The sequence below is a fragment of the Pantherophis guttatus genome, chromosome 5 (assembly GCF_059756535.1).
Source record: "Pantherophis guttatus breed Tessera chromosome 5, ASM5975653v1, whole genome shotgun sequence".
NCBI lineage: Eukaryota > Metazoa > Chordata > Lepidosauria > Squamata > Colubridae > Pantherophis > Pantherophis guttatus.
In genome coordinates this window covers 117,386,033-117,398,769 of record NC_142067.1, presented here as the reverse complement: position 1 = coordinate 117,398,769, position 12,737 = coordinate 117,386,033, and the positions used below count along the sequence as shown (strand labels likewise).

The window sequence follows — 12,737 nt, the reverse complement described above, 5'->3', positions numbered from 1 at the left end:
CACGTTTCCCATCCTTTTATTAAGGAATTGAAGGCTGCCTTCTAGATCCATAGGATTTTCCATGCAGAGTTCTAGATGGTGATGACACCATTGCTTTCCCAATATTGTTCTAGTTGCAGAGATGGGGAGAACTAAGACCTTAAAGTAAGGCATATCTTGGGTAGTTGTCAGGACACGATTGAGTTTATTTCTCCTATGCAGCCACTCCTCCGGTCTTCTTCTGAGAGGCTGAGATAGGTTCCACCTAAATTCTGGGGTGAAACAGGAGGTCCCTTTCAGGAGGAGGACTCGTATGGAGAATTTCACTCAAAGCAGGAGAAGTTTGCAGCTCTTCAGCTGGAGAAAGTCATGGTGGAAACCCCAAGAGAAGAATAAACCTTGACATCTCTTGCTGGAGAATCATTCCGTAGAAAGATCTTTTAGGAGGCAAGGGGAGGCTGGACTGCAGTGGTTTAAAATGTCTCAAGAACGCTTGCCATCTCCTTGAATTGGCTGTGGAAATTCTGAAGGGGGAAAAACAAAAGAGAAATAAAGTGGCATCGGCTTTGGCCCTGTTTGCTCACGCTCAGAATCTCACTCTAGAGATGCAATGTGCTGCAGGGTGCCACACGTGCATATATGGTCAACACACACCTCATTTTTCTTTAGGCAGCCACCCAAGGACTGAGTTATACCAGCATCATCATCATCATCTAACGACCCCTTAATCCCCTGCGGGGGTGGAGTCTGGGCAACTGAATGGAGCTAGCAGAGTGTTTACTGGCCAGATGCCCTTCCTGTCGCCAATGCGGAGTTTTGTTCAGCAGATATATTCTCATTGTGCCCAGAGAGATAAATATCTGCCTCTACCTAGGATCGAACTCACAGCCTCCTGATTATGAGGCGAGAGCTCCACCTCTAGGCCACTGCACCAATCCTGAGTTATAGCATGTTCGCCTTAAACTCAACGCGCCGCATTGCGAACCCCACCACAACTGCGTTCAAGTCCCACAGGTGCTTTTTCAAATGGTGTGAGAGTCTGAATGGTAAAAGGTTAAAAAAAAAGAAAAAAAATGCAGACTACAGGAATCATTTGCACTTCAGTTTGAGATACAGGCATTGCTCAGGTGATCCTGAAAACACAGATAAACCTCCAAGCGGCCTGAATGACTTGCTCAAAGAATGCAAATGATCAACTGTCTACAAGGCAGGGTGGATAAAAATCAATGATTTTTTTAAAAAAATCAAAAAAATCAGATTTTTTTGATTTAAATTGGATTTTTTTAAATTTAAATTGGATTTTTTTGATTTTTATCGAATTTATTTTAATAAAAAACTTTTGGGGTAAAAATCTATCGTAAGATAGTTTTCTATTTAAGATACATAAATAATTTAGTTTATTCAGCATGAAATGGAGCTTAGTTATGTAGCATGAGGCTGTATATTCTGCAACACTGAGACCATCGGTGAGTCAACAGTTGGGTCAAAGGAGTAGCAGAGATGACAGTTGCTCTTCAAAAATTATGATTTAAATCGAGTTGATTTAAATCAAGCCTTTTTACTAGTGATTTAAATCATGATTTAAATCGTGATTTAAATCAACTCGATTTAAATCAAATCCACCCTGCTGCAAGGAATATAAATCCTTCCATTCCTCACCATCCAATCGGAGCTGAAGAAGCTTTTTGGATGGGAAGCGAAATGTCTTTAAAGAAAATCCAGAAAGTCCAGTTGCCTCTTGAAGAAGCACCTTTGGGACAACCGTGACCTGGATGACTGAGAATCTCCGTAGACTTTCAACTAACAGAAGCCATTTTTGCTACAAAACGTTCAACTACTCAATGGACCACGGTTTTCCAAAAGAGCAGAGAGCAGGAAGGACCGTTTACCAACCTGAAACTGAGAGATTGTCATTTCAAAGCTTTTGCACCTGACGTTCCCCAAACCATCCGCAACTTTTAACGCCACCGTAACACAAGGAGATTTCAAGGATTTACAGCTGTCAGCACTCATGGCGATTCCCAGCTTCCACTGAAAATCAACCAGCTACAAAGGGAAGAAATGAACATTTGAGATACAGGCGGCTCTCGGCTTACGACCACAATTGAGCTCAACGTTTCGGTTGCTAAGCGAGACATTTGTCCAGTGAGTTTTGTTGCATTTTACAAAACTTCCGTGCCACAGTGACTCGCCACAGTTGGTAAGTTAGTAACCCGATTGTTAAGTGAATCTAGCTTCCCCATTGACTTTTCTTGCCAGGAGGTTACATAAGCAGCGATCATAGATAATAAATAAATAAATAAATAAACCAACCAGTTGCCAAGCATCTGAGTTTTGATCACATGATCATGAGGATGCTACAAAGGTGGTAACTGTGAAAAAGAATTATTGTCACACTTTTCAGTAACTTTGAATGGTCACTAAGCGAACTTGTAAATCGAGGACTGCCTATACTTGCAGTTGAATCACCATCAATGGAGGAGGCGGAGTGACCTACTCCGAGATCTTCAACCTCATCTGAGGATTTAGTCCCTACACTATCGGACCAATTTAGTTTACTTTACTTTATTGTCATTGCACATCGTACAACGAAATTAAATGCCATCTTCAGTGTACATTATAATTATAAAAATAAAAACACAAACACACATCCTTTACATTCCATATAATTGAAATTGAAAACCCGATATTGCATTAATATTGTACTATACTGTAGAATTCAATATAGTTACTGCCCTGGGATAGAATCTGTTTTTCAGCCTATTTGTTTTTATTATCCTGTACCGTCTGCCAGATGGTAACAGTTCAAAAAAAGGGTGCCCAGGATGAGATGGATCTTTGAGAATGTTTTGAACTTTCTTAAGGCAGCGGGAGCTATAAAGCTCTTCCAAAGAGGGGAGAGGTCCACCAATGATCCTCTGGGCAATGATGTTGACCCTCTGGAGTGCTGTCCTATCTGCCACTGTGCAATTGGCAAACCATACACAGGTGCAGTAAGTTAATTTAAATCACAGGATTGTAGTTCTGGGGATGAAATTGGAAAATAATCTTTTCCACACTGGCCTGTTGCTTTTCAATATTTGACGGGTTCAATTTCAGAAGAGATGGCATTTTTGTACAAAATAATCAAACATGATTATAAAAGTCTAGATTCTCAAACTCAGTGAAAAGCCTCAAGGTCTCTAGGCCCAGCTGGAGCTATTCCTCTAGGAAGGCAGGAGGGTCAGGGATTATGGGATGAAGTCCTCGGTTTACGGCCACAATTGAACCCCAAATTTCTGTTGCTAAGTGAGACATTTGTTAAGTCTCAAGGAAGAGCCTTGGTAGTACAGTGGTTTAAAGCACCCTGTTATTAACACAGCTGCCTGCAATTACTGCAGGTTCGAATCTTACCAGGCTCAAGGTTGACTCAGCCTTCCATCCTTTCTAAGGTAGGTTAAATGAGGATCCAGTTTGTGGGGACAATAAACTGACTTTGTATGAATATACAAAAGGATGAAGGCTATTGCTTAACGCATTGTAAGCCGCCCTGAGTCTCCGGAGAAGGGTGGCATATAAATCAAATTAAAAAAAAAAAAGCGAATTCTGCCCCGTTTTACGTGCCGCAGCTGTTAAGTGATTCACTGCAGTTGTCCAGTTAGTGACACGGTTGTTAAGTGAATCTGGCTTCACCGTTGACTTTGCTTGGCAGGGGGTTACAAAATGTGATCACATGACCTCAGGGATAATGCAACGGTCATAAATACGAGTCAGTTGCCAAGAGTCTGAATTCTGATCACGTGACTGTAAGGATGCAGCAACGGCCGTTAAGTGTGAAAAACGGCCCTAAGTCACTTTTTCCAGGGCCGCTGTAACTTTGAACGGTCACTAAAGGAACTGTTGTAAGTCGAGGACTACCTGTAGTGTTGGAACAAGACTGGGAAGGCACAGGTTATAATTCACCTTCCACCAGGGAAGATCCCTAGGAGGTTTGGGGCCCAAACAGGGCAGTTGTTGGGGGAATAATAACAACAATAACAATAATAATAACTTTATTGTCATTGTACGTGAATACACAGTATACCCATACAACGAAATTCACTTAACACCCAAAGACCAGGTCGAACACACATAACAATCCCCAAACACACTCCCACCCACCACAATTCCCCACCCTTAAACCACCCAAACATCCACACAACAGACCAAGTAATGCTGTCCAACAGCTCACTGACGGTGAGCACAGGAGCAACGAAGGAGACCCATCTGATACGTAGCACTTTTAATTTCCTGTCTTCCTTACCTGTCCGGCTGCCGCCACAGGTTTTGCATCCTCCCATCCCAACAGGGATTCTCTTTTCTCCTTCCACACCTGTTGGATGACCTGGCCAGTTGGTTGCGGCAGAAATCCGAACCTTTTGCCTAATTCGGCGGAAAATTCTTCAGCGGTGAGTTTATTTTTCGCTGCTGTGCTGTAAGACAAACCCAACCCACCCACCCAAAAACCAAACTAAATCAAATTGACCTCTTAAATAATATTTTTTTCCCCAGCAATTTGTATCAATCTTTCCCGCCCTCCCACTCTCCTTTGGTGGGAGTGTGCCTACCTTCCTCACCCTCCCTCAAAGGTCCAATGGCCCAAAATAAGGGGCAGGGACAATTGGCTGGCAGAGAAGGAAGGGAGGAGACTTACCCAAAAAGCCAGGTGAGGGTCCGGAGCACCTGGCACAGGTCAGCTTGGGTTATTTCCACACCGGCCGCGTGGCACCTCTAGAAGAGAAAAGCAGCTGTGGGAGGGCCAGTCCTTCGATAGCCCACCCACCCATTTCACCCACTCCCCACTCTGGCCCCTAGCCCAGGGGTCTCCAATCTTGGTAACTTTTAAGACTTGTAGACTTCAACTCCCAGAATTCCTCAGCCAGCTAAGCTTGTGGACTTCAATTCCCAGATTTCCTCAGCCAGCTAAGCTTATGGACTTCAACTCCCAGAATTCCTCAGCCAGCTAAGCTTATGGACTTCAATTCCCAGATTTCCTCAGCCAGCTAAGCTTATGGACTTCAACTCCCAGAATTCCTCAGCCAGCTAAACTTATGGACTTCAATTCCCAGAATTCCTCAGCCAGCTAAGCTTGTGGACTTCAACTCCCAGAATTCCTCAGCCAGCTAAGCTTGTGGACTTCAACTCCCAGAATTCCTCAGCCAGCTAAGCTTATGGACTTCAACTCCCAGAATTCCTCAGCCAGCTAAGCTTGTGGACTTCAATTCCCAGAATTCCTCAGCCAGCTAAGCTTGTGGACTTCAACTCCCAGAATTCCTCAGCCAGCTAAGCTTGTGGACTTCAACTCCCAGAATTCCTCAGCCAGCTAAGCTTGTGGACTTCAACTCCCAGAATTCCTCAGCCAGCTAAGCTTGTGGACTTCAATTCCCAGATTTCCTCAGCCAGCTAAGCTTATGGACTTCAACTCCCAGAATTCCTCAGCCAGCTAAGCTTATGGACTTCAATTCCCAGATTTCCTCAGCCAGCTAAGCTTATGGACTTCAACTCCCAGAATTCCTCAGCCAGCTAAGCTTGTGGACTTCAACTCCCAGAATTCCTCAGCCAGCTAAGCTTATGGACTTCAACTCCCAGAATTCCTCAACCAGCTAAGCTTATGGACTTCAACTCCCAGAATTCCTCAGCCAGCTAAGCTTGTGGACTTCAACTCCCAGAATTCCTCAGCCAGCTAAGCTTGTGACTTCAACTCCCAGAATTCCTCAGCCAGCTAAGCTTATGGACTTCAACTCCCAGAATTCCTCAGCCAACTAAGCTTATGGACTTCAACTCCCAGAATTCCTCAGCCAGCTAATCTTATGGACTTCAACTCCCAGAATTCCTCAGCCAGCTAAGCTTATGGACTTCAACTCCCAGAATTCCTCAGCCAGCTAAGCTTGTGGACTTTAACTCCCAGAATTCCTCAGCCAGCTAAGCTTATGGACTTCAACTCCCAGAATTCCTCAGCCAGCTAAGCTTATGGACTTCAATTCCCAGAATTCCTCAGCCAGCTAAGCTTGTGGACTTTAACTCCCAGAATTCCTCAGCCAGCTAAGCTTGTGGACTTCAATTCCCAGAATTCCTCAGCCAGCTAAGCTTGTGGACTTCAACTCCCAGAATTCCTCAGCCAGCTAAGCTTGTGGACTTCAATTCCCAGAATTCCTCAGCCAGCTAAGCTTATGGACTTCAATTCCCAGAATTCCTCAGCCAGCTAAGCTTATGGACTTCAATTCCCAGAATTCCTCAGCCAGCTAAGCTTGTGGACTTCAACTCCCAGAATTCCTCAGCCAGCTAAGCTTATGGACTTCAACTCCCAGAATTCCTCAGCCAGCTAAGCTTGTGGACTTTAACTCCCAGAATTCCTCAGCCAGCTAAGCTTATGGACTTCAACTCCCAGAATTCCTCAGCGAGCTAAGCTTATGGACTTCAATTCCCAGAATTCCTCAGCCAGCTAAGCTTGTGGACTTTAACTCCCAGAATTCCTCAGCCAGCTAAGCTTGTGGACTTCAATTCCCAGAATTCCTCAGCCAGCTAAGCTTGTGGACTTCAACTCCCAGAATTCCTCAGCCAGCTAAGCTTGTGGACTTCAATTCCCAGAATTCCTCAGCCAGCTAAGCTTATGGACTTCAATTCCCAGAATTCCTCAGCCAGCTAAGCTTATGGACTTCAATTCCCAGAATTCCTCAGCCAGCTAAGCTTGTGGACTTCAACTCCCAGAATTCCTCAGCCAGCTAAGCTTATGGACTTCAACTCCCAGAATTCCTCAGCCAGCTAAGCTTGTGGACTTTAACTCCCAGAATTCCTCAGCCAGCTAAGCTTATGGACTTCAACTCCCAGAATTCCTCAGCCAGCTAAGCTTATGGACTTCAATTCCCAGAATTCCTCAGCCAGCTAAGCTTGTGGACTTTAACTCCCAGAATTCCTCAGCCAGCTAAGCTTATGGACTTCAACTCCCAGAATTCCTCAGCCAGCTAAGCTTATGGACTTCAATTCCCAGAATTCCTCAGCCAGCTAAGCTTGTGGACTTTAACTCCCAGAATTCCTCAGCCAGCTAAGCTTGTGGACTTCAATTCCCAGAATTCCTCAGCCAGCTAAGCTTGTGGACTTCAACTCCCAGAATTCCTCAGCCAGCTAAGCTTATGGACTTCAATTCCCAGAATTCCTCAGCCAGCTAAGCTTGTGGACTTTAACTCCCAGAATTCCTCAGCCAGCTAAGCTTGTGGACTTCAATTCCCAGAATTCCTCAGCCAGCTAAGCTTGTGGACTTCAACTCCCAGAATTCCTCAGCCAGCTAAACTGGCTGAGGAATTCTGGGAGTTGAAGTCCACAAGTCTTAAAGTGACCCAGGTTGGAGACCCCCTGCCTTAGCCGACCCGCTCACCTGGCACATCTGGGAGGCATCGAAAGAGACACTCCCGGATTGCAACCGCTGCACGGCTCGCTGGCACTGCGGAAAGAAGGCAGGTAGAGACCCTTCCCCCCTTCCCTCTCCTGCAGACCCCGAGAAGAGGAGGCTGTTGCGGGTCCCGGGACCCCAAAAGGTCGCTCCAAAGCCTCTCCCACCCAGATCCTTGGCAGCAAAAAAGGGGGGGAAGGGGAAGACCCCTCTAAGGTCTGGGGTCTGCAAGGAAGGGGAGGGGGGCTCACCAGCTCCGCCAGCAGGTCCTGCGGGAGGGTCCCCAGCGGGGCAGCAGCCCAGGCTCCCCCCGGCGTTGCGGGCTGCATCGCGGAAGCTGCGATTCCAGCCGATCGGAAGGGGCGGGGGAGGAGGAGGAGGAGGAGGAGGGGCGTGGCTCGCCGCTTGGCCCCTCCCACCAGCCCCGCCTCCACGTGGCTCGGAATAGCCCACGCGGCGGGGGGGGATGTGTGTGACTCCGCCCTCCCCGCCTCCTCCCCGAGCTTTGGTATTGGTACGGCCGGGGCGGGGCGAGACCGAAGGGAAACAGCCGGTCTGCCATGGAGGTTCCGCGCTGGCTGCCGCTGGAGGCGAACCCCGAGGTGGGTGGGCGGGTGGGTTACGGAAGGGGCGCGAGAGTGGGAGGGAGGGAGGGAGGGAAGGGACGGAGGGGCTTCGTGGGTGAGTGAGTGGGAAGGAAAGTGGGAGGGGGAGCATGGATTGGAGAGTGGGAGGACGGGACGGAGGGGGTGCGTGGGTGGGTGGGACGGGTGGGTGGGTAGGAGGGAAAGGACAGGGGGCGCATGGGTGTGTGAGTGAGAGGGAGGGATAGGGGCGTGGAGGGTGAGAGAGATAGGAATGGGGGGCATGTGGGTGAGTGAGAGGGGTGGGGTGTGTGTGTGAGAGGGGGATGGGACGTGTGGGTGGGTGAGTGAGAGGGTGGGCTTGAGGTGTGTGTGAGTGAGAGGGAGGCATGGGGGGCATGTGGGTGAGTGAGAGGGGTGGTGTGAGTGAGAGGGAGGGATGGGCGTGTGGGTGTGTGAGTGAGAGGGAGGGAGGGAGGAATGGGGAGGGTGTGTGGGTGGGGGAGGGAGGGGGGCATGTGTGTTTGTGACAGGGAGGGCTTGGGGTGTGTGTGTGAGTGAGGGAGGGATGGGAGGTGTGGATGAGTGAGGGAGGGAGGGATGGGGAGGGTGGGTGGGGGAGGGAGGGGGACATGTGTGTGAGTGACAGGGAGGGCTTGGGGTGTGTGTGTGAGAGGGGGATGGGACGTGTGGGTGGGTGAGTGAGAGGGTGGGCTTGGGGTGTATGTGAGTGAGAGGGAGGCATGGGGGGCATGTGGGTGAGTGAGAGGGAGGGATGGGCATGTGGGTGAGTGAGGGAGGCATGGGGGGCATGTGGGTGAGTGAGAGGGAGGGATGGGCGTGTGGGTGAGTGAGGGAGGCATGGGGGGCATGTGGGTGAGTGAGAGGGAGGGATGGGCGTGTGGGTGGGTGAGGGAGGGATGGGGGGCATGTGGGTGTGTGAGTGAGAGGGTGGGCTTGGGGTGTGTGTGAGTGACAGGGAGGGCGTGGGGTGTGTGTGTGAGTGAGAGGGGGATGGGACATGTGGGTGGGTGAGTGAGAGGGAGGCATGGGGGGGCATGTGGGTGGGTGAGTGAGAGGGAGGGCTTAGGGTGTGTGTGTGAGGAAGGGAGGGCTGGGGGGACGTGTAGGTAGGTGGGTGAATGAGAGGGAGGGATGGGGAGGGTGGGTGGATTGGTGAGGGAGGGAGGGATGAGGATGGGTGGGTGAGTGGGTGGGTGAGTGAGAGGGAGGGATGGGGGGCGCATGGGTGCGTGGATGGTTGCTCGTGTCCTGTCTCAGAGTGACCCTCTTTTCCCCTCTTTCTGGCTTGCAGGTAACGAACCAGGTGAGCTGCTCCACCGTCTCTCCAGGGTCCTCATCCCCCTCGGGTCGGGGGTCTCCCGGGTGGGGGGAGGGAGGAAGAAGAGGGCGGCATGGGCAGTGGAGGAGGAAGAGGAAGCAGTGCCCGTCCGTCTGTCTGTCTCCCGGCAGTTCCTCCGGCAATTGGGCATCTACCCCAGCTGGCAGTTCGTGGACGTCTATGGCTCCGACCCTGAGCTGTTGGGCTTGGTGCCCCGGCCCGTCTGCGCCCTGATGCTGCTCTTTCCGGTCACCGAGAAGGTAGGTGGAACCGGGGGCTCTATCCCACCCCCGGGGAACGGGCTCCCCTTTCAAAAGAAGATCTCAATACAGGAAGTCCTCAACTTACAGGCCACAACTTGAGCCCTTAGGTTGCTAAAGGAGAAATCTGTTTGAAGTGAGTGTTGCCCCATTTTACGACTTTTCTTGCACACAGGCGTTAAGTGAGAAGGTCAGAAAGTCGCAAAAGGGGAATCACGTGACCCAGCGACCGTCATAAATGGGATTCAGTGGCCAAGCATCTGAATGTGAATCACATGACCACGGAGGATGCTGCAATGGTCATAACTGAAAAATGGTCATAAGTCACTTTTTCAGTACCGCTGTAACTTTGAATAGTCACTAAGTGAACTGTTGAACAGTTGAACTGTACCTGTACAGTACAGTCAGAATAGAGCTGGAAGGGAACCTTAGAGGTCTTCTAGTCGTACCCCCTGCTCAAGCAGGAGACCTCCGAGGGTTTCTTCGTTTGGGGGTGTCAAATGCTCCGCTATCACCCCACCCTCCATCCATTTTGCACAGCCAGATGCCCATCCACCCACCTCGGGATTCCCCTCCAGCTTCAGAGCTGCTGAGCATTCTGGGAGTTGTAGTCCAGCTACCTCTGGATGATGAAGAAGTCTGCAGGGAAGCAGTACCAGATAGTCCTCGACTTACAATTATTCATTTAGTGACCGTTCGAAGATACAATGGCACCGCAAAAAGGGGACTTATGACCATTTTTCACACTTAACGACCGTTGCAGCATCCCCATGGTGATGCAATCAAAATTTAGACTCTTGCCAATTGAATCATATTTATGACGGTCGTAGTGATCACCTTTTGCGACCTTCTGACAAGCAAAGCCAACAGGGTAGCCTGATTCACTTAACAACTGTGTTACAAAGTAATCAATGACAGTGATTCACTTAACAGTTGTGGCAAGAAGGGTCATAAAATGGGACAGAAGTCACTTAATAACTAACTGCCTTGTTTTGCAATACAAATTTTGGGCTCAGTGGCGATCGTAGATCAAGAATTACCTGTATTTGGACTTTGAGACTTTCTTGTTTGCAGGAAGCCATGCTTGCAAAAAAAGGGTCATTTCCCCCTTTTAAATGTTCTCCCTTTAAATCCTTTTTCAGCATCTTCAAAGTGATACCATATTCAGGTGGGGCCCTGGGACATCCTTCCTTTGCAGCCCTCTCAAAAGTTTTGGGTAATTGGCAGAAGAGTGGCTTTAAAGACTGCTAAGCACAGGGAAAGGCAATTTTTTTTAATGGTCCACAGTCTTTCAGCGTGTTGCCCTCCATAGAAACTGAATTGTTAAAAATGGTCTTTTTTCTAGTGTTCTGGAAAGCAAAATATTTTTTTTTGTAGCAAGGCTGCACATCACAAGGAAGGTAAGAGAAATGTGCATTTGGTGGGCATTTCAGGTGCAAATCAAGGGAGGGCATTGCAAGGCCTGCAGAACCTTCTAGTTGATTTAAAAAAAAAAAACCTTCCTTTTTACAACCCTGTAATCCTTTAATTCAGGGTAGACTGGATGGAACTGAGCATTTACTGGCCGGATGCCCTTCCTGACACCTATGTGGAGTTCACAGCAGATTTTTTTTTTTTTTTTTGTGCTCTAGGAGAAAAATATCTGCTGCTATCTAGGATTGAACTCTCAACTTTCTGAGCACTGTTTATTTTGTAAAAATTGATACTTTGAAAAGGGGAATTTGAAAAAAAAAGTTTTTTTTTCCTTCCTCACTGCCTAGTATGAAACTTTCCGGATGAAAGAGGAAGAGACGATCAAAGCCCAGGGCCAAGAAGTCAAACCCGGTGTTTATTTCATGAAGCAGACCATTAGCAACGCCTGCGGAACCATCGGCCTCATTCACGCCATTGCGAACAATAGGGATAAAATCGACTTTGGTAAACCTTTACGTTCTCCCAGGTTACTCTTCAGCAGTTGGGAAGATCGGTGGCAACTTTTTATGACCCACGGAAAAGTATTTACAGGGTGCCATGTACAGGTAGTCCTCGACTTAACAAGAGTTCATTTAGTCACCATTCGAAATTGCAACAGCCCTGGAAAAAGTGACTTGTGTGATGATTTTTCACACTTAGCATCCCCATGATCAAAATTCTAATCAAAATTGTGATGCTCGACACATTTATGACGGTTACCGCATCCCCCGGTGTGTGTGTGTGTCATGTGATCACCTTTTGCGGCCTTCTGATAAGCAAAGTCAATGGGTTCCAAGTAATAGACCCATAGCAAGCAAAACTCCGAGGCAGGTGGATTCCTCAAAGAATAGCTTTATTGGATATATGACATTGGCACAGATCTGGTGAAAACCAACACAAGGTTCCCGCGGTTTTCACCTAATTAAAAGTGAAAGTTTTCCCTCAACCCCAAACAATCAGTCACGTGGTCCAATCAAGGTGCCATCTGGTTGCCTGGTAACATCACTCCTCCTCTCTCCGACCAGCTGTGAGAATGTCCTTGGTTCCCAAGAGAAAGTATTTTGTTTTGGCTACAAAACCCCAGCTATCTCTAATCCCCCTCCCTAAGCTCCAGTATGGCAACACTGACGCTCCAAGACGGCTTCAGTCAGATCGGCTTCAGGGTTGACAGTGTAACAACAACAGGGTTTAGTAACAACCGTGTTACTAAATTAACAACTGCAGCGATTCACTTAAATGTGCCAAGAAAAGTAATAAAACGAGGCAAAACTTCACTTGACAAATGTCTCTCTTGGCAAGAGAACTTTTGGACTTGATTGTGGTCATAAGTCAAGGATTACCTATGCTAACCAAAATACACTATTTTAACAATTTTAATGATGATGATGATATCCATTCAGTTGTGTCCAATTCTTCCAATTCTATCGCCCAAGGTCTCTCCACGTCTTCCAATCTTGCATTACTTCTTTGAGTTATTCTATTCTCTGCGGTCAACTTTGATGATGCCCATCGACCGTGTTCTTTGATGGCCTGGTTTCCTTTTACCGCTAACTTTTCCAAACAGAATTGCTTTCTGTAGCGAATTCCTCCTCACGGCATCTCCAAAATAAGTGAAACGCAGTTTCGTGATTTTCCATTTTAACGAAAAGTAGTTTATTTTATTTTTTCACTAGCCATGAACATCCTTAATGGCTGAGTATATTTTGTAGAGAAAA

General features: G+C 47.9%; 2 protein-coding genes across 3 annotated transcripts in view; one reads left to right on the top strand and one right to left on the bottom strand.

Moving 5' to 3' along the window:
* On the bottom strand, positions 1-7,890 carry COMMD6 (COMM domain containing 6). Its single transcript, XM_034416943.2, has 6 exons — positions 7,636-7,890; positions 7,370-7,435; positions 4,652-4,728; positions 4,262-4,430; positions 1,873-2,025; positions 1-503 (listed from the first exon to the last, which is right to left on the bottom strand). The coding sequence occupies exons 1-6, from the start codon at positions 7,711-7,713 to the stop codon at positions 453-455; spliced, it is 594 nt and encodes a 197-aa protein (XP_034272834.2). The 5' UTR covers positions 7,714-7,890; the 3' UTR covers positions 1-452.
* UCHL3 (ubiquitin C-terminal hydrolase L3) overlaps positions 7,888-12,737 on the top strand; it is a 25,595-nt gene continuing 20,745 nt past the window's right edge. For both annotated transcript variants that reach the window (XM_034416957.3, XM_087895544.1), the window contains exons 1-4: positions 7,888-7,986; positions 9,284-9,295; positions 9,442-9,570; positions 11,331-11,487. In XM_034416957.3, the coding sequence (XP_034272848.1) occupies positions 7,945-7,986; positions 9,284-9,295; positions 9,442-9,570; positions 11,331-11,487 (340 nt within the window). In that variant the 5' untranslated portion in view covers positions 7,888-7,944. The remainder of the gene's footprint in view (positions 7,987-9,283; positions 9,296-9,441; positions 9,571-11,330; positions 11,488-12,737) is intronic.